At 34.6% G+C, this 21677-nt stretch overlaps 1 protein-coding gene across 1 annotated transcript in view; it reads right to left on the reverse strand.

The window, feature by feature from the left end:
* The window catches only part of EVC2 (EvC ciliary complex subunit 2), a 205009-nt gene that overhangs the window by 130409 nt on the left and 52923 nt on the right, over positions 1 to 21677 (reverse strand). Inside the window, exons 5-7 of the mRNA XM_074231593.1 lie at positions 19994 to 20057; positions 11934 to 12068; positions 3179 to 3327 (exon numbers count right to left, since the gene is read on the reverse strand). Of these exons, the coding sequence (XP_074087694.1) occupies positions 3179 to 3327; positions 11934 to 12068; positions 19994 to 20057 (348 nt within the window). The remainder of the gene's footprint in view (positions 1 to 3178; positions 3328 to 11933; positions 12069 to 19993; positions 20058 to 21677) is intronic.

A 21677-nucleotide genomic window follows, 5' to 3' on the forward strand; every position in this document is an offset into this window, starting at 1 on the left:
TTGAAATAATATAGATGCCATTATTATCTCCCCTCAACCCTCCCCCAAATAAAAAAAAAAACTATAAGTAACTACTAACTTATTATTCAAGAAGCCACCAGCAATGAAAAAAGGAATAGCAATTTCATTAGTATGGTGACTTCCAGATGAAGAAAATGCTTATGCTGATGCAGACATAATGGAATCATGAAGTCACTGACTACCAATATAACACAAGACAAAAAAAAGTCTATTCAGCTAAAGTATTAACCATTGTCATGGGGGTTGTCATACCAAAGGATTCCCTGACAATATAGAAGTTTTCTTGACTTTGTATTGAGTGCATCACCCAAGCCCTAGAACAACACCATGGGACTAGTTCATTGATATCACAGGCAAAAGAGAGAAGAATTTAACAATCCTCATATGAACTGCACCTTCTCCTTGCAAAAAAGGGGGGAAGTATAGTGAATTATGTGGACAATGATATAAAGTTGATTAGGAGATAATTATAATTTGATGTTTATTTGGATAGTGACTCATACATCTACCTTTCAATGATCCAAAGCATTACCTTTAGCCTTAATATTATCCTAGTTACATTATATGGTTCTAAATCAGAGATTGCCACCATATCAAAGGAAATAAAATCACAAGATATATGAATATATACATGCATATATGCATAACATATATTATATATGTATATATATACACATTATATATATATATATATTTGAAATGAAAATCAATGGTGATTATCATTCAGTTGTATTATATTAGTATTAATTAATAGAAAAAAGTAACATCCAAGATTCCATCAAGACTATCAAGAAGGCAAATATCTAGAAAGGTAGATGAGTTGGTCATGAAGTAATAGTGAAGCAAAGCAATGCTCTAAGTGCATCACTGGTCTTTACAAAATGTTATTGAGGTTGTTGAACCACCTCCCATCCTTTGGATGAATCTCCTAATAAGTTAACATTTATATAATAATTTAGTTTGCAAAGTTTACAAAGTAATTTTTATAGATTACCTCACTTGATCCTCACCATGACCTAGTCAAATAATTTTCATAAGTGCTTATGGATGTGAAAACTGAGACTCAAAACCAAAAATCATTTCTCCAGAGTAACACAGGTAGTGTCTCAAGTAGGATTTAAATTTAATCTTTCCCTGACTCCAAAATGGGCACTACCCCCTCTAGATGAGCTATATAGAAGTATCAGATAAGAAATATTAATGTCTTGATTAGGATGAGAAGGCCCAAATAATTTGTAATCTATATTGACAAAGAGAATTTACATTGTTGAGATTAGAGATGCTTCAAAATATCAAATCAAATATTTCTATAGTACTCTGCAGGTTTTTAAAGTACTTTTTCTGTGAAGAAAGGAATGCAAGTATATTCCTTCTTTGCAGACAAAGAAACTATTGCTGGAAGCATGGTATGAATCAAAGTCTTTCCATGTATGGGTTGTACTTCTTGGCTAAGAGGTACCTTCCAAATTACAAATTATGTGATTCTATGACTCCATGGTCAAAAGGCAATCACGTCATTATTTCTTGTTGGTTTTCTCCAATAGTCACAAATCTATTATAATTTAGAACATGTGTTTTTGAGAGTTTCTAAGAGTTGAAAAATTCATCATTTAAATTAGGCTGTTTCCTATCCAATGACTACTCTAGTCAATTCTTGTAATTCATGTTAAACATGTCAGAGAGAGGGAAGACCACATGATCACAAAATCACAATATCAGAGTTAGAGGTGAAAGAATCTCTAAAACCATGTAGTCTAACTTTCTTATTTTACAAGTGAAGAAACTGAGCTACAAAGATATAAAGTCATTTCCCCCAATATAACCTAGTTATTAAGAGCCAGATTTCAATAGCTGAAAACTGAGATTCCATGGTGGAGCTGTTTTAAAAACAGAAACTGTGATTTGTTTTTGTTATTGTTGTTCTTCATGATTAAAGAAGACTATGTCATCAAATGAATAATGGCATGACTTGCAAAATATGTTTATCATGATCAGAGAAATATTGTGCAAAGACATCCTTCTTACTTCTTTTTCCAAAACAATTTCCCCTGCTTTGATAGGAAACAGGAATTCTGGTAATGGTCTGGATGCTGTGGGAGTACTTGCCATTTGGATATGGTTCCTTCCCATGTTAATAAGCAACATGGTGCTCTAGCAATGCCAGGCAAAGCACCAGTATGATTTTTGTGGAGACAATTTGGTGATAATGATGCAGGGGAAAATTGAAGAGAATTGTGAATGTAGAAATTCGGAGGAGAGGTAAATTAACTATCACCTACACTTGAGATGTAAATTGACTAGAAGTAGAGAATTATGATTGTAACAGAAACAATTTGTGATCTTAAAGGCTGCTTGGGTGGAAACCCTTCCCATTCCTGATGTACTCATTCATTGTTTAATGTAAAATTTGCATCCTGATCTCCTTTGCTTTACCCTCTATCTAATTCCTGGTCCATTATAGGGGAAGGTGGTATTTCACCTTTTGTCCTACGGATGAGAGGCAAGACATAAAACCCTAGGTTGGACCCCAGCTCAGGGCCACCAGTTTTCTCTGACCTGTGGCTCAGCCAGCACTGCTCTTTCCTTTCTCTCTCTCTCTCTCTCTCTCTCTCTCTCTCTCTCTCTCTCTCTCTCTCTCTCTCCCTCCCTCCCTCCCTCCCTCCCTCCCTCCCTCCTTCCCATGTCTTGAAACCTTTTAAATAATTTTTAATTTTATTTCCACCCTTGCTTTCCCAAGTCTGAATAATGATTCCTCATAGGCAAAACTGAACTCAAGTAGCCAGTAGCTACAGTACCATGTTGCGTCTTCCCAAATTGTATCTTACTTCTGGGAAAGTAAGGTACCCAGGATCATAGTGATAATAAATGATAGAACTAATAGTAGAAACCAACTTCTTAAGTCCAAATTAATGTTGAATTATCCAAGTTTGAATAAGAAGGAGAAGATTTAGGGAAGCAGATTTTTGGCTTGATGTTACAAAGTTCCATAATGCAAAAAAGTCCAAAAATGCTATGGAAGAAGAGGATACATTAGTTCAGATTACATTCATCAGTTGATTCACTGGGAGTTTGGAAAAAGAGTTTATGTCTCATAATAACAGAGGCAGAGTTAAGGAGAAAACTTGGTGGAAGATAAAACTAGAATATGGATTCTTACTCTTCTAAGGCTTGGATCATATTCCCTGGCTCTTCGGACGACAATATATCAATGATTTGGTCACTGATGGCAAATTCTTCACTCATGCCATCTACTGAAGTGAACTGTGAGTACTCCAGTTTGCTTTCTTGATGGGGGCTCTGATGGACCTGCAGAGGAATGTTAGAAAATCCATTATGCTGCTATCTAGGAAAAGGAAAGATTCGAAAAAAATAAAACAGATACCAAAAGCAACAAATGGAATTGTCATTAAATTTCTCTGGTTTATAACCAGTCATAAAACCTTAGGATACTAGAGCCTGTATTGGACATCAAACATAGACTATGGAATGACAACATTAGAAAGGACTATAAGGTATTACAACTGGAAAAACCAGAGAACACCAACATTAGAACTGGTTGAATACAAAATGTCAGAGCTAGGAAAGAACCATAGATAGTGTCAGATCCAAGATCCTCACTTTATAAATCAGGAAACTGAACCCCCCAAGGGATTGACTTTGAATCACAAAGTAAGTTGTATATTCAGGGAAACACCCAGGTTTCACAGGATCTTAGAGTTTTAATGGTCCCAGAAGTCATGAAGTACAACCCTTACCCAGAAGCTACTTCTACAGAAACTCCAATTGTACATTTTCAGTTATGGGGAGGGTTACGACTCCTGAGGCAGTCTTAGATGCTGAGACAGTTGAAATGACTATGAAGATATTGCTTTTATTTTTCTTTTTATGTTTTCTTTAATTTTACAATTTTTCCCTCAATTTTGCTTCCCTTCCCCATCTCCCACTGAAGGCAGTCTGATTTTTTCATTGTTTCCATACTATATATTGATCAAAATTGAATGTGTTGAGGAGAGAAATCCTATCTTTGAGGAGAAAGTATAATATTAAAGATAGCTAAATTATGTAGTACATAAGACATTTTTTTTTTAAAAATGAAGGCAATAGACTGGTCTTTGTTTAAACTCCACAATTCTTTCTCTGGATACAGATGGTATTCTCCATTGCAGGTACTCTAAAATTGTCCCATTTCATTGATGGAATAAGCAAGTCCATTAAGGTTGATCATCACACCCATGTTACTGTTAGGGTGTACAGTATTCTTCTGGTTCTGCTCATCTCATTCAACATCAGTTCATGCAAGTCTTTCCAGGCTTCTCTGAAATCCCATCTCTCTTGGTTTCTGATAGAACAATAGTGTTCCATAACATACATATACCACAATTTGTTCAGTCATTCCCCAATTGATGGACATTCACTCAATTTCTGATTTTTAGCCACCACAAACAGGGCTGCTATGAATAATTTTGTACAAGTGATGCATTTATCCTTTTTCAAGATCTCTTCAGGGTATAGACCCAATAGTGGCATTGTTGGATCAAAAAGTATGCACATTTTTATTGCCCTTTGGGTATAATTCCAAATTGCTCTCCAGAAAGGCTGGATAAGTTCACAGCTCCACCAATGTATTATTGTCCCAAATTTCCCACATCCCTTCCAACAATGAAAATTGTCCTTTCTGGTCATATTGGCCAGTCTGAGAGATATGAGGTGCTACCTTACAGATGCTTTAATTTTCATTTCTCTAATCAGTAATGATTTAGAGCAATTTTTCATGTGACTATGGATCATTCTGATTTCCTCATCTGTAAATTGCCGTTGCATTTCCTTTGACCATTTGTCAATTGGGGAATGGCTTTTTCAAAAATAAATTTGACTCAGTTCTCTATATAGTTTAGCAATGAGTCCTTTGTCAGAAATACTAGTTATAAAATTGTCCCCCAATTTATTACATTTCTTCTGATCTTGGTTACAGTGGGTTTTGTCTGTGCAAAAGCTTTTTAATTTAATGTAATCAAAATTATCTAGTTTGTTTTTAATGATGTTCTCCATCTCTTCCTTGATCATAAACTACAGGAAGATATTTCTTATATAAAGTCAACATATGCATTTACAGCTCCTAAAAGATATTTCTAGTTTGGTCCTCAAGATCTATCCAACCCATTCTAACATATTTTTACATAGCAATACCTCTAATACTTGGAAAAAGAAATCATGTTCCTCCTTAGATGGGTTCTTCTACAATATAAATATAACTAGTTCATTGAACTGCTCTCTATTGTGCCATATCTCATGATTTCCAGGTTTCCCAGCACCTCATTCACAGTCATGGGTTATCAGTGCCTCTCCTAAAATTTTTTATTTACAAATGAATAAAACATTCTTTTTAAAAATTATATTTATTTATTTTTGAATTTTACAGTTTTCCCCCTAATCTCGCTTCCCTCCTCCACCCCCACAGAAGGCAGTCTGTTAGTCTTTTCATTGTTTCCATGATCTAAATTGACTGTGTTGAGAGAGAAAGCATATCCTTAAGGAAAAAAAATAAAAATAAGAAATAGCAAAATTACATAATAAGATATTTTTTTAAAATTAAAGGTAATAGTCTTTGATCTTTGTTCAAACTCCACAATTCTTTCTCTAGATACAGATGGTATTCTCCATTACAGACACCCCAAAATTGTCCCTGATTGTTGCACTAACTGTTTATTAACCCCATATTGCTGTTAGGGTGTCACTGTTCTGATTCTGCTCATCTTGCTCAGCTTCAGTTTATGCAAATCCATCCAGGCTTCTCTGAATTCCCATTCCTCCTGGTTTCTAATAGAACAATAGTGTACAATAATGTATATATACTACAATTTGTTCAGTCATTCCCCAACTGATGGACATTCACTTAATTTCCAATTCTTTGCCACCACAAACAGGGCTGCTATGAATATTTTTGGTCAAGTGAGGTTTTTACAATTTTTCATGATCTCTTAAGGGTATAGACCCAGTAGTAGTATTGCTGGATCAAAGGGTATGCAGAATTTTATTGGGCTTTGGGAAGAATTCCAAATTGCTCTACAAAATTAACAGCTCCACCAACAATGTATTACTGTACCAGATTTTCCACATCCCTTCCAACAATGATCATTGTACTTTCTGGTCATATTGGCCAGTCTGAGAGGTGTAAGGTGGTACCTCAGACATGATTTAATTTGCATTTTTCTAATAAGTAATGGTTTAGAGCAATTTTTTGTATGACTATGGATTGCTTTGATTTCCTCATCTGTAAATTGCCTTTGTGTATCCTTTGACCATTTGTCAATTGGGGAATGGCTTTTTTTAAAAATAAATTTGACTCAGTTTTCTATATATTTTAGAAATGGGTCCTTTTTCTGAAATACTAGTTGTAAAAATTTTGTCTTGACAATTCATGGTAACTTTTAATCTTAGAGTCAAATTATCTTCCTACTACATTTCTTTTGATCTTGGTTATAGTAGTTTTGTACAACAGTTTTTTAATTTAATGTAATCAAAATTATCTAGTTTGTTTTTAATGATGTTCTCCATCTCTTCCTTGGTCATAAACTGCTTCCCTTTCCATAGGAATAAAATATTCTCAAGTGTGGTCTACCCAGCATACAACAAAGGACAGCACTATAACATCCATTATTCTGTACACTGTGCTCAAATTTAAGATTACATTAGCATTTTAGTAATTTTATCACACTTTTGACTTATGAATATTTCACTACACTAAAATCTTTAGATCTTTTATACAGGAGTTATTGCTTGGAGGCAGTTAGATGACTCAGCAGAGGCTGGAGTCACGAACACCTGAGTTTAAATCTGTTCTCACATATTACATAGTTGTATGACCCAGAGCAAGTTACTTAACCCCTGTTTCACTTAATCCACTAAAGAAGGAAAAATTATGCCAGTATCATACTTCATCAAGAATACCCCATGGACAATATTGATATATTAATATGGTCCATGGGGTCACAAAGAGTACAACATGAGTGGACAACTCAGCAACCACAGAATCCCCTCTATCCCAGATTTATGTGGTTTACATTTTAAATGATATGCAAGAATTTAAATTTATTCACATTAAATTTTAGCTTACTAGACAGAGACTACCATTCACACAAGTCATGGTATTTTTGGAGACTGATTGTTATCCAACATGTAAGTTACCCTCCTACCTTTGTGTCACTTAAATATTTAATAATATGTCTATATTTTAATCCAAGTTTCTTTAGAACTTTTCAGTTTGGGTGCCTAAAGCTATACTAGTAAGAAAGTGGGGTTCATGATTCTCTGGATTAAGTGGATTAACTGAAACACTGATTAAGTGACTTGCAGCTATTCAAAGGCAGGAGAAGTCACTCAAGCCATGTATTTTCCCTCTACAGCCTAAATTAATCTTATGAAAAGAAAGCAAAATAACAAGATAGAGAAGATAATTTGATTCTAAGATTAAAAGTTACCATGAATCTTCAAGGAAAAATGTTCAAAGATGTTTAAAACTGGAATCAAATTAACACATCACTTATTACCTTGCCAAAGCTGTGATCTTCTAAATCACAGAATTAACTCTTGTCATGGATTTTGCCTGATTTCTTGCCAAATATAACATATTAATGAGGCTCATGAACCTTACAAGCAATAAACTAAAGGATAAAAATAAAAGCAGGTAGGAAACATGAGGTCAGTGATGACATGTATGCAAGATGGAGTAAAAATCCTTTCTGAAGATATTCTGAACGGTAAAGGGAGGTAGGCTATTCATATATCATTCAATGTCTCTTCAGTTCTGTTGCAGTTAAAAAAACAAAAAGAAAAAGAAAAAACCTAGAGGAAATTAGGAATAGAAGTAGCTAGTATATAGTAAAAATAAAGAAAAATAATTAAATTGAAGATATTTGGATTGCAGTTTTAACTTTGTTCCTAAGTAGATATATGACCTTTACCATGTAACTTTATTTTTCTTTATTTATAAAATAAAGACTTTGGACTTTATCAGAATTTTTTAATTTGAGGTTCACAGACTCTAAGAGGCCTTTAGTAGATGTCAGAGGGACTGCAAAGTTGGATGAGAAAAAAACACAGTTTTATTTTTATCAACTGAATTTAGCATTTCTTACAACTATTTTAAAATATTATTCCAAGAAGGGATCCATATACTGCACTAAATTTCCAATGGGACTATGATTCTCCCCCACCCCAAGGTTAAGAATTCCTGTATTATATGATGTCTAAGGGAACTTTGACTCTGAAATTCCATGAAATTCAGAGTAAAAACTTTTATTTTAATGAATGCCTTGGAATTTGGTTCAATATATTTGCTTCTTGATTTACCACCACAGGACAATCAACATAGCAGCTGTGTATGGACAGTGTTAGGAACACAGAGGTTGATTCCTTCCTTAGTTGATCACCAATTGTTTCACCATTGGTATATTAATAGTACCTACTTCATTGGGGTTAGAGGATCAGTGTTGTCAAACATTTTGCCAACCTTAAAATGTCACTGGTTTATTATTAGTATTAAAAATTCGATGATTCAGATCTTTCTAAGCAAGGGCTTCCTACCAGTGTTCTACTGCTTTCTAACAGAGAAAATTATTCTCCCAGGTGACCAACTACACACACACACACACACACACACACACACACACACACACACACACACACACACACACTTCTTGATCTAATTCTAATTTTTAAAAACAAAACCAAACCAACAAGCCAAGTGCATGTACACACAAACAAATGAAAACTTCCAGAGAAGAAAGTATCTACCTTCATAAATTATTTTGCTCTCCAGATAAGCTGTCCCTCACAAGGATCATGAACATTTCATTGTATAATTAATGCATACTAATGACACTCCATATGTTATCTGTTGTTTGCTATTGTTGTTGCTATTGTTTGTCATACTTTCTTGATGTCATGACATCAGGAATGTAATGATATATAAATGAATTGATGTGAGGGTGGGTTGAGCAAATTTACCTCTCACTTATTTTCTCCTGAGCCATCTGGGTCCAGAGGCCAAATATGATCAGGATGACTGGAGATGTACTATCTATTAAAATACCAAAAAGGTTAAGACTAAAGGGGATGCTAGAGGTCATCATATTCTTTCTCCTCTCTGAACTGATGAGGAAAGAAAGGTTCAAAGTTATAGAGTGAGTTAATGAAAGAATTTGGACTTGAAAATGAACCTATTTGCTCCACCTAGTATTTTCTCCATGAATACACGTGGCTTTGCATAACGTAGCAGAAATTCTTTGGAACTGGAAGTCAAGAAACTTGGGTTCTAGTCCTAATTTTGAAACTACAATATTTAAATGTTATGGGATATTCTTATCTTCATTTTAGAGATAAGAAAACTGAGGGTCAAAAACCTAAGTGACTTGCCTATGGAAGAAGATAAATGGTGCCCTGATAGACTACTGGTCCTTGGACTGGTCAAGAAAAGTCAAGAAGACTTTAATTAAATCTGGACTTGGATACGTTCTAGTTTTGTGACTCTGGCAAGTCAATCCTCTGTATGTCTCATTTTCTCAGCTCTAAAATGGAGTTTATAATAATACCTACCTCCCAGGGTTATTGATGGGATAAATGAGTTAATATTTGTAAAGTACTTAGTAAAATGTCTAGCATATAGTAGATACTTAATAAAGGCTTCTTTTCTTCTTTTCATTTCTCTGTCCATACTTTCTTCTTTCTTCTGTCAATTCATTTTCTTTCTTCTTTCCTTCTGCCCATTCCTTCTTTTACTTTTCTATCCAGCTTTCCTCCTTCCCCCTCTCTCCATTCCTTCTTTCCTTTCCTCCTCTCTTTCCTTTCTTCTTTCTTTTCCTTCTCGCTCCTTCCTTCTTCCATTCTCTCTCTCTCCTTCCCTTCCCTCCCTCCCTTCCTCCCTCCCTCCCTCCCTCCCTCCCTTCCTTCCTTCCTTCCTTCCTTCCTTCCTTCCTTCCTTCCTTTCTTCCTTCCTTCCTTCCTTCCTCCCTTCCTTCCTCCTTTCCCTCACTCTCTCTTTCCCTCCCTTACTATGGTCATATAGTAATTAAGTAGTTAGAAATATTGACCTGAAATATTTCTAATGTCCCCAGGGCTAACATTTCAGATTATGGTCCCCTTCAGCTTAGATGTTCTGTGACTCAACTAGGTATACAATTTATATGTTTCTTTCTCCAAGTAAGAAGTAAAATGTCTTAATCTTGATTCAGGCACAAAATCTGCTACTTGTGCTTATGTATCTGAATGGAAACTGATTACTTGTCTCCTGATGATCATGGAACTCTTCTTTCTGGTTCTTGGTCACTACATTTTTTCTTCTCCCCTCAAGCCATCAAGTCTATCAAATCATCTCTTCTATCATTCAAATATACCAAATTCTGAAATCCAAAATTCCTTTTTAAAAATTTTCAGAACAGAGGACTTAACACCTCTTATTTTCATTTTTATTTACTGACTATTTACTATGTGCAAGATTCTGTGCCAAGGACCATAGGGATTACTGATTATTAATTGTGTTTTATGTCCATGTGAGATTTATGGTCAGGTAGACTCGTCAAGATAATGACACGGCAAATTTTAATACAAAGTAGTATTTTTGTTCCATGAATGAATTATAATATCATCTGACTCACTTCTCTCACAAGATAAAGTCCTTTACTTAGAGGTAGGAGACTTCATTTTACATCCTAAAGGGTTACTTACTAAATCTATAGTCTTAGGTAAGACTCTTCTGTGCTCAAGGCCTCATATTCTTCTGCTACAAAAATGAAGAGATTGGATTATTTGATCTCTAAGTTTCTTTCTAGGCTTAAATTTATTATCTTAAAAATATGCTATAAACTAAGGGTTTATACAAGTTTAAGCTGTCATTATTCTCTGATAAAATTCAGTACAATTTTAATGAAAATCAATTTTGTTCTCTCAATGTATCTTTAAACTTTTTATATATTAAACCATAAAACTTTTTTAATTCTTAGAATATATGTACCTGGATAGGAATAATATCTATTTTTATATAATATATTATTTAATGACACAAAGAAATGGAAGTTTAATAAAAAATTTCTAAGATAGTGCATTGTTCATCACATATAATGATCTCCACTTCAATAGTACCAATAATAATGAGTTGATTGTATTTTAGGAAGATGTATTTTAGCTACACATAAAGTACTAACTTCCAAATGACAGGAACTTGTCAGTAATAGAATAGGCTGCTTCATGGAATGAATTTCCTAGAGAAATAGAAACAAGATTCATTCCATGATCACTTATTTATCACCTATTGTGTGCAGAGAAGAGACACAAAATATCCATAAGTTCACAATCCCTGTCCCATGGAGATTACAGAGGAAGACAGGCATATAAGACACATCCAGTTAGCCACGGTACCCAACAGTCCAAGAAAAGTTCAGTAAAGAAATACAACAAAGAATACAATATGTGAGATCTGAGGATAAAAGTCATTACTCTGTGGAGAGAAGAAAGGATCAGGGAAAGCTTCATTCAAAATGGAATTTAAAAGATGAGGAAGAATTAAATAGGAAGAGAGGGCACAAAAAAGGATGAATAACATTTCAGATCTATGAAGAGCATGAACAAAGACCCAGAGGGAAGAGCATATATGGGACATTTGGAACACCAGAGCAAAGTGTGTGTGAAGGATGACTTACCTTCTGAGAACCAGTCTTAATAAGAGGAGAAAGCTGGTCTTATGGGTTATAATAAATGATGCCCCCCCCAAAGTCCCTTCTATCTCTGTGATTCTAACATTCAATGGCCTTGGTTATGATTATTTGTCATACAGCCACAGGTCCACAAAGTACACCAGCATATTTTATAGCTAAACATCAATAATATCAGCATAGAAGGAAACTCATGTTATTACTCACCCTATTTTTATTACAGATGTTCCATTTGAGACATTGGGACTGAGATATAAATAAAAATATGACACAGGTAAGTACCAGAGAGACTAGAAATGAAATGAAAAATCCTGCTGCATGGGCACCATGGTTTGGCAAAACCTATGAGAAAAAGAAAAAGAAGAAAAATGAATTTAGTCATTAGCTTTAAGATAAACTACAAGTTGTCTTTAAAAATGATCTGTGGGTTTTAGCAGACTGGAAGCTAAGTATTAAGCAATATCATGTAGCAGCCTGAAAAGCTAATATAATCTCAGGACTGCAGAGACAACTTTAATTCCTGTGAACAAGCAAATGATAGTCTGTTTGTACTCTGTCCTTGTCAGTCCAAATTGGGAATATTGTATTCACATTTGAAGAGGCAGCATGAGTTAATTCATAGACAATCAGAAAGAAGCCCTGGGTTCAAAGCTTACCCCAAATGCTAAGTTTGTCTATGACCCTGGGCAAGTAAATCAACCTCACTAGGTCTCAGTTACTTCAATTCCAAAAAGAGTTCATTTGACAATGACTCAGCTAAGTTCTCCTCCAGCTCAACTCTGAATCTGTATTCTACAATCCTATAATATGAAAGCTATATTCAAATATTTCTGGGGCTGACATGTAATAGAATGAAACTGGAACTTTACCCTTTGGTTTCAGAGGATAGAACCCACAGCAACAATTAGAAATTGCAAAGAAGCAAATCTAAGTTTGGGGCAAGGGAGGGAAAAAGAACAAGTAAAATAACTATAGAACAGTTGGAGCTGTCCAAATAGGCTATCTGGGGGTACAATGGATTCCTCATTGAAAACCTTTCTTTTGTGTTAAAATTTATTTTTTAATTAATTTTCATTTATTATAAATTATCTGTAAGCAAAAAATTAACTTTTTTAAAAAATTTGTTCCATATTAACTCCCTTCCTTCCTCCCCACTACCTTCCTTGAGAAGACAAGCAATATATAGATTTTGCTTGTCCAGTCATGCAAAACATTTCCATATTAGCCAATTTGAAAAGGAAAACACAGACTAAAAAAATACAAACAAAAACCAAAACCCAAGAATATTATAGAAAGCAAAAAAGCAAAAAAAAAAGTATAGTTTGAATCTGCATTTGGACCTCATCAGTTCTTTGTCTGGAGATGGATTGTAAAAAAATTGTCAAAATTATCACATTTAAGCAATGCTTTTACTTGTATTGTGTGCTAGATCTTATCAGTGACTACAGAAAAAAACACTTTTGACAAGAGCATGTCTCTTTTTTATGTCTTCCCTTAAATTAATAGAGAGTAGTCCTCAAAGCAAATACTTGGAGTTGAATCCACATATTAGATTTTTGACTCTGGAAAAGTCACTTTAACAGTTGAGTGTTCTAGGCCAGAGGTATCTGGGAACTGGATTAAAATGTAATTTGATGGGCAGCTAGGTGGCACAGTGGATAAAGCACCGGCCCTGAAGTCAGGAGTACCTGGGTTCAAATCCAGTCTCAGCCACTTAATAATTACCTAGCTGTGTGGCCTTGGGCAAGCCACTTAACCCCATTTGCCTTGCAAAAAAAACCCCTTAAAAATGTAATTTAAAAATGTTTAACAGGAAAAATAAAAATACAATACAACATAGATATGGTTAATGTGTTATTTTCTGAGTCAATTTGTGTTGGACAATGCTGCTCTAGGCAACTCTCAAAAACATTAAATCATCTAGAAGGTACCAGTGGTCACTAGTCAAAGGTTTTTCTTCACTTGGAAATTCCCTGCACTAATGAAATCACCCAATGAAGTTCAATGTATTGTTAGATCTTTCAAAGAATATTGAATATATATGTGTGTGTGTGTGTGTGTGTGTGTGTGTGTGTGTGTATGTGTGTGTGTGTATATATATATATATATATATATACATATATATATGCAGGAAAGATATCTGATTGTAAAAAAAAGCTTTTAAAAAGATATTTTACTTTTTTGTTGCTGTTATATTCAATTGTGTTTGATTTTTTTGATCCTTTTTGGGGTTTTCTTGGCAAAAATAATGGAACATTTGACATTTTCTTCTCCAGCTCATCTTATAGATGAGCAAACAGGCAAACAAAGTTAAGCGACTTGGCCAGGGCCACACAGCTATTAAATGTCTAGGCTTACTGAATTCTCAAAGATAAATCTTCTTGATCCAGCACCACCTGACTATTGAAGCAAATACTTATTCATAGTAAAATAATAAATACAGAGGGATCTACTCTTTCAGTCAATTAAGTGATTTTGAAGATGTGGTCTTTTGTGGACTATTTCTTGCAATATTTTATCTTTCCCTTCTAATACCCTCATCAAAGCTATCTTGGCATGTGTGAAGTTTTCATATATATACAACATTTTTTATACATGAGAAATTATTTGTTTTAAAATTACATACATGCATCCTAGAATATATGTACACATATGTGTTTATATATAAATATATGCATACATGTTTTTATGTATGTGTATATTTCCCACATTTGAAAACTTTTGGCTGTCATTTTCTTCCAATATGGTAGACCATATTATGACTTTAACTTAAGGTCATAGAAGTATATATTTAGAGGTAGGTCAGGGATCATTTTGTCCAATCTTTAGATGTGTTTTTGATAACTATTCACAGAAAAAAAATTTTTTTCAAAATCGTGGAAGAAGCAGATAAGCATGACTAATGAAATGGTAGGGTTGAAATGGTAAAGTCTTTTGAGATTCAGCCCATCAAATTTCTCCATTTGTAAAAATAGAGATCAGAAAATTATTCAACAAAGTCATTTTTTAAAACATTTGTCCCCCTTAATTATATTCATTTCTGCCTTCAGAATAAAAGCATTTCTCCATATTCAAACTTTTCACAGGAGAAAAAAAGAACTATTTTCCATTCAAAATGTGTCTCCTCTATTTCCTTTCCTTCCCCACTTGTTTAGTGAGTGCCCTGTTAGAGTGACCTTTAGACTTCAAATGACACAACCATGGCAACATAGCTTTGGGGGGAGAATGAGCTATTTCCATCTTCTTGATCACAACTTAGATGTCAGCAGCCACTGCTACAAAATAGAAATTCTTCAGATAACATTACAGAAGAAGGTTAATCTTTCTAAGGAAATTCAAACTGTTTAGCAGAAAGGTATCTGATGAAAAAGGGATTTTGGATTTTTGCTGCTTTTGTGAAAAAGGCAAGGAAATTAAATGCTTCCCCAGGACTTTATTATTTTTTTTCTAATTATTGTCTCTCAGAAATCAAATTCACGCCCATGCAAATATGAGGAGATTCAAAATGGCAGAAGACTGGATCATACCTGAAGAGTACTGCCCTACCTAATGAAGAAAACAAAAACATCTTTCCAAGTATTTGGTTCTTCAAAAATCTAGCGCCACCTCAATTTCCATTTCAAAAACTGTCTATTAAATAGCTATATGTGTACCATTTAATCATGTTAGAGAATTGGAAAGATTCTGTAAATTGATTATGTAAAAAAGACTACTATCAAGGACATGGAAGTTTCTAACTGTGAAAGAAACTCCTTATTCTATATGCTCTTATAGCCTCTCTCGTTGTACATATTTGATTCTTAATATTTGGAGGAAGGGGAGAGGAAACATTGAATTTCTGCATGAGCAGTTTTCTCAAAATGAATTAACAATGGGATTGATAAAACAGAATGAGAGAATTCTAATTTGAAGGGACCATAGCAACCAGTCAGTCTCTCAGGTGATGAATAATAGCATCAAGAGATCATTTTCCATTTGGGTCAACATATTCTACAGTGGGACATTTTTAAAATTCCTTTTTTATTATTATGAACTTGGGAAATGTGCATTTCTCTAAGAAAAAGGAACAGAAAAAGAGGCCCTCATTAGGAAACTCTACTAGGTAGAACTTGGTTGTTTTGATTTGTTAAAATATTTATTTTAAAACATGATAGTTCTAAAACTATCTCCTTACCTCTCTTCCCTTCAAGATTTCCTCTTGCCTTTATGATTTTTAAAATGATTCATTGACACTATTTTCTTTCCATTTAAAAGTATAATATATAAGTATATATTTCCCTCTGCCTCCCCCCAAAATAAAAGACTTCCATCCCAGAAAAATATGATCATAAAAAATGTGTGGATTTGTTTTGTGTATCATGAGCAATTTCTAATTATTAAAAACTATTTCCTGTGATGAGAAAAACTCTATAGTCTACACAAAGTATTCAATTAGATGCTATTTAATCCTTTGACTCTCTGAGGGATCAGTGACCTCATTAATCTATCTTTTGCCTCTTTTGATATTTCCAGAGCCTAGCACAGCACCTGTATATAGCAGGTGACAAATAAATGTTTATGGAAGTATGAAATAAGGAGAGAAGGAATAGGTACATCCTCCAATGGAAGTGATTCAATCAATCCATGTCTTCTCATTATTATACACAACTTTTTAAAGTCGTTCATAAAGCCTTCCCTGAGAGTTCTATCTAACATACAAAGGGATTTAAGTTAGATATGATATCTTGTGGGATATCACTGTCAAAGACCAATGGTGTCAATGTCAAATTGAAACAGACACCTATAGGCTACATATTGACTTAGAAAACCACAAATTGTCTATGTTGTTTTCACAATTATATAGTAATCTGATTTAAGCTATACTCAGTTTTACTAGCTGGGCCCCCTAGTCTCAATTTTGATAACTGGCATTAGACCATTTTCCAAATGCAATTCTTCCTTGAAAATATATTATAGGTTACTCATGCCTATTCATATCCAAATAATGTCTAAATCACGAAAAGAGGAATATATTGTTACCGGTTTTGTAATAAAAGAAAATATGGGAAAATATCATTATGGATTAATCATATCTGAAAGAAGTGCAGATTTAGGTACAGAAAACCCTGATAATTTTGCTCAAATTTCAATTTAACAATCATTTATTAAATATCTACTCTATAACAGGCATAATGTTAGGTGTTGAAGTTTTTGCCCTCAAGGAGTTTACATTTATTGGTCCTAAGTTATCTCAGGTGAATTTTATGGACCATAAGGCCCATCAAGTAAAGATCCTATAAGAAGAGCAAGCTATAGCCTCACTTAGGAAGCTAGGTAGCACCATAGTGCATAGAGTACCAGTCTTGATGTCAAGAAAACTCATCTTTTTGCGTTCAAATCCATCCTCAGACACTTCCTGTATGTCCATGGGCAAATCACTTAATCTTATTTGCCTCAGTTTCTTCATGTAAAATGAACTGGAGAAGGAAACGGCAAACCACTTCAGTTCCTTTGCCAAGAAAACCTTAAATGGGGTCAGGAAGAGTCAGATAAGACTAGAACAACAACAATATTTTTTAAGTACCAATTTCACAGGAACTCGAAATCTGTTCAGGTTAAAAATTCCTGGATCTAGTGTCCAAGTTTCAATAAATTCCAGATCTTATGGACCACATAAACTTCTCAATTTTGGAAAGTTGAAGGTGGTCTATAAATGTAATAAATCTTTATGTAAAGAAAAATGAAGTAATTTCTACTCCAGATGTCTGCTACTCAAGGATTCATCAGTACACTATTCAACAGGTACAATATGCCTTCAAATTTGGTGACTTCTATTAAGAGATGATAAATAGGTAAAGGGTAAATGTATCATACAGATAAATAAGACTACTTCCCACATGTGTCCCCAAATTAATTTCCAAGGCTTTCTCATCAGATTCAGAGCTGAAATAGAGGGTCTCCAACATAACAATACATCATTGACAAGATCAAAATATGATTCTGTTATATTGCTTTTGTTTCTGTTTCTGTTTTTAGGGATGAAATCTGTGCCACCATTACTCAGAGAAACCATCTATTGTTATATTCTGAGCCCTTCCATTGTCTAAACATTTTGAAAATAGGCCACTGGAAAATTAAAATGTCCCAAGTATGTGTAGTATATTAAACAGATCTTCCATTGTGTATTAGATTATAAAAATCAATAAACTAGAAAAATTTATGTAAAATGTCCTTAGTGTTACATTAATAAGCTAGTCTACATAGGTTGGAAGTAGAGATCTAACTCTTAAGACAAAGATTTGAATTTCTAATCTTTAAAATGGAGAAAGAATGTCCATATGGAATTTGGAGCAATGGGATGCATTTCTTATCTAATAAGGTAGATTAAGATGACAGCAATTGACAAGGTAGTTTACCACTTTCTAAATACTCATCAATATTCTCTAGGATCCTTCAAGGTGGGACTTATTTTATTTTTATCCTTGAGTCTGTTAGCATCTGCCATGATCCCTGCCATATTGTTATTTCATAAATTCTTATAGAATCAAACTTCTAAGAATTCACACTTCTAGAGCTTCTCAGTTAAAAATGTATCCCATTACAAAATCCTTATGAGCTCAATGAAGATTTTGCTGTCAACTTGTGATAACTAAGAAGACTGAAACTTACAGAGGTCAAGGGATTTATCCTCCTAGAGGTTAAGCTAAGTTTATCTTTTTCATTACATGTCTATATAAAATGCCTGGTGTATAGTAGGCACTTAAGATACTTACTGAATTGAACTGAAATTTAATATTGTGAATTCAAGTCTTTTTTTTTTTGTATTACTCGTCACTACCTCTTCATGAAAAGCTACTGGTTTCTTTTTTTTACATTTTTCAAGGCAATGAGGTTAAGTTGCTTGCCCAAGGCCACACGGCTAGGTAATTATTAAATGTCTGAGGTCGGATTTAACCCAGGTACTCCTGACTCCAAGGCCGGTGCTCTATCCACTGCACCACCTAGCCACCCCGGAAAAGCTACTTTTAATAGTGCATAACATATCGTCCATAAAAAAATTCTCCACAATATCCATTACTTTCTACTAGGATCAGATAGATACAATGCTGATGTACAACATAAGTAGCTTAAATTTAGGTAACCAGTTTTCTTTGTAATCCTAATTTCATTGGTGTTATAAGTGCAGAACTCCAAAAGGCTCAGTTCACTACCTAAATTTAATCCAATTACACTTTTTAGATTACAATATAAAATGTTACATCTCAAATTCACCTGTTTGTTACTTTAGTAGGAGCTTTGTTAGACAAGAATTGCATTAAATATCAGTTTTCCTGTCATAAAATCAAAGAAAAGAGAATTTATCAGGGCTAAGGAGTACCTTTGTTTAGAAAATGAACTTGGTAGCTTGCAGTAAGCCAGTGAAACATTTGTTCCCACATCTCCGAAGCCATCAGTAACTTTAACCACCTGTCTTTCTGAGATATACATTGTCTGGCAATACCCCAATTCATCACATATTTTCCAGATTATTTTGAAAAGTTCTATCACAACATCTCCTAAGATACATGCTGAAAGAAAAAAAAAATGTTTCTAACAATCAAATAATCACAGAAAGTTAGAGCCAGAAGGGAATTCAGAGATCTTTTAGTTTACATTCCTTTCTCATTTTGTGGATCAGGAAACTGGGGCCCAGAGACAGGAAATAAATTGTTCAAGGTGAGGTTAACTGAATGATCAAGATGGGATTCAAGTTCTCCTGGTTCACCACCCAATAATCTCTCTATTTCAAATGAAGAAAACTGCCAAGAAAAAATACTTTTTTTTGGCATGAGACCATTAATAGGTGTACCAATCAAATATAAAATGGGAAGAGAGGGTGGAGGAGAGGGTGGACCTAATGGACTCAAATGTGTCTTCTAGTTCTAAATTCAAATTATGTTATGAACTTATGCATTCAATTTAACGAACAAATGTCTAAGGTCTCCAAGGACACAGGCATGGAAAAAAAGTGCAAATTCATCTATATGTTTGGCAAAGATAATTTCATTAAAGCATTGATGGATAAGATACTCATTCTAAAAAATAATTTATAATTATTCAAATAAAAATGGGTAAAATGCTCATATTTGAACCAGAAATTGTGCTATTAGGCATATCCAAAGGAAGGCATTGATAAAAAGAAAGACTCCATACTCACTAAATATTATATCAGCATTCTTTGTAGTTACAAAGAACTTAAAAACAAATTAGATGACTTTTGACTGAGGAATGACTAAACAAATTCTTACCCATGAATATGATGAAATATTGTCATGCCACAAGAAGCAATGAATATGAGGAACTTCTGAGATAGAGTCAAGATGGCAGCATCAAAGCTCCTGGAGCTTATCCCCACACAAAGTTAAATGAAGCCTCTGCACAGACATTAAAGCTACAGATCCCACCAAGAGAAAGAGAAGATCCAAAGAAATTTTCAATGATAGGCATCATGAAGGATCTTCAATGAAGGTCTATCTCTGTGGAAGAAAAAGGGAAGCAAAAGCCAAGTGAGGAAGGACAGCCAGAAAGCCCTGGGGAGGTTTTTAGTCACAGACCCAGGTCCACAAAGCTTCACAACAGCATAGGTTCTGGCAGCTATATAGCAGGCCAGCAGGGAGGGTTCAAATCCCAAAAAAGGCTAAACCCTGGGATCACTGCAGAAAAAAACAGAACTAGATTGGGAACAAACCACTGCTTAGGCAGAAACTGGACATTAAAGAAGAAACAAAACTTTGCAAAGGAAAGACCTGGACTGCATGGCAACATCTTGTCTAAGAACAAGCCAGGGATAAGACCCAGCCCCAGCATAAAAAAAAATTGGATCTATACTCTTAAAACCCAGGAGCAGAGCTCAAACAATAAAGATGAGCAAAAAAGCTAAAAGAGTTCTCACAAAAGAAAGCTACTATGCAGATAAACATGATAATAATGCCACCTTAGAAGAAAAAAGTGAAAAATTACCATCAGGAGAAATATCAAAATAGTCAATGAACTGGACTCAAATCCAAAAGTTCATAGAAGAGCTTAAAAAAGAATTTAAAAAGCAAAGAAGAGGGTAAGAAGAAAAATGGAAAAAAGAAATGAGAATCATGCAGGAAAATAATGAAAAATTGACCAAATATAGCATCTCTTTTAAAAGTAAAAGTAATCAGATGGAAAAGGAATGTAAATAAAGAGCAAAATTAACCAAGTAGAAAAGGAAACACAAAAGCTAACTAACAAAAATAAAACACAATCAAATGTACAGAGGATTTATCAACTTCAACATTGAAGGACCAGAGAACCTGGAATACCATATATTGAAGGGAAAAGGACCTTGTATTACAACCAAGAATTCACTATCCTGCAAAATTCAGCTTATTCCATCAAGGGAAAAAGATGGATGTTCAATAAAATAGAGGACTTTCAAAATTTCCTGATAAAAGGACCAGAACTGAACAGAGAATTCAGTCTCCAAATACAAGACTTGAGTTGCATTAAAAGGAAAAGAAGGGGAAAAAAACAAAACAAAACAAATGTCAGTCAAGAATATGAAATTGGGAGACTTATGGCCAAGATGGCAGAGAGAAGACAGGCACAGTTCTAAAGCCTCCTGATCTTTCCCCATCTATGCTATGAAACAAACCTCTTAACAGAAATCCAACCCACAAAACCCAGAAAGAAAAGTCAGGAGAAAGAACATCTACCTCAGGATTTGTCTTCCTCAGCTGGGCACAGAGGGTGGATCAGCCTCTGATCAGCCTGATTAGGGGGCTGGATTGGAGCCCCGGGTGCCTGAGGGCCTGAGTGGCAGACATGCTTGATCAGTGGCGGGGCTAGACCACGGGGGCTTGGGTCTACTAGGGAGCAGAGGCATTGGTGTTGGTGCTGACCCTCTGGAGCTTCCCGACAGGGCTGGGGCAGGGGGAAAGTTCCATTGCAGGAGAGCTGCAG

The sequence above is a fragment of the Macrotis lagotis genome, chromosome 3, assembly GCF_037893015.1.
Source record: "Macrotis lagotis isolate mMagLag1 chromosome 3, bilby.v1.9.chrom.fasta, whole genome shotgun sequence".
NCBI classification, from domain to species: domain Eukaryota; kingdom Metazoa; phylum Chordata; class Mammalia; order Peramelemorphia; family Peramelidae; genus Macrotis; species Macrotis lagotis.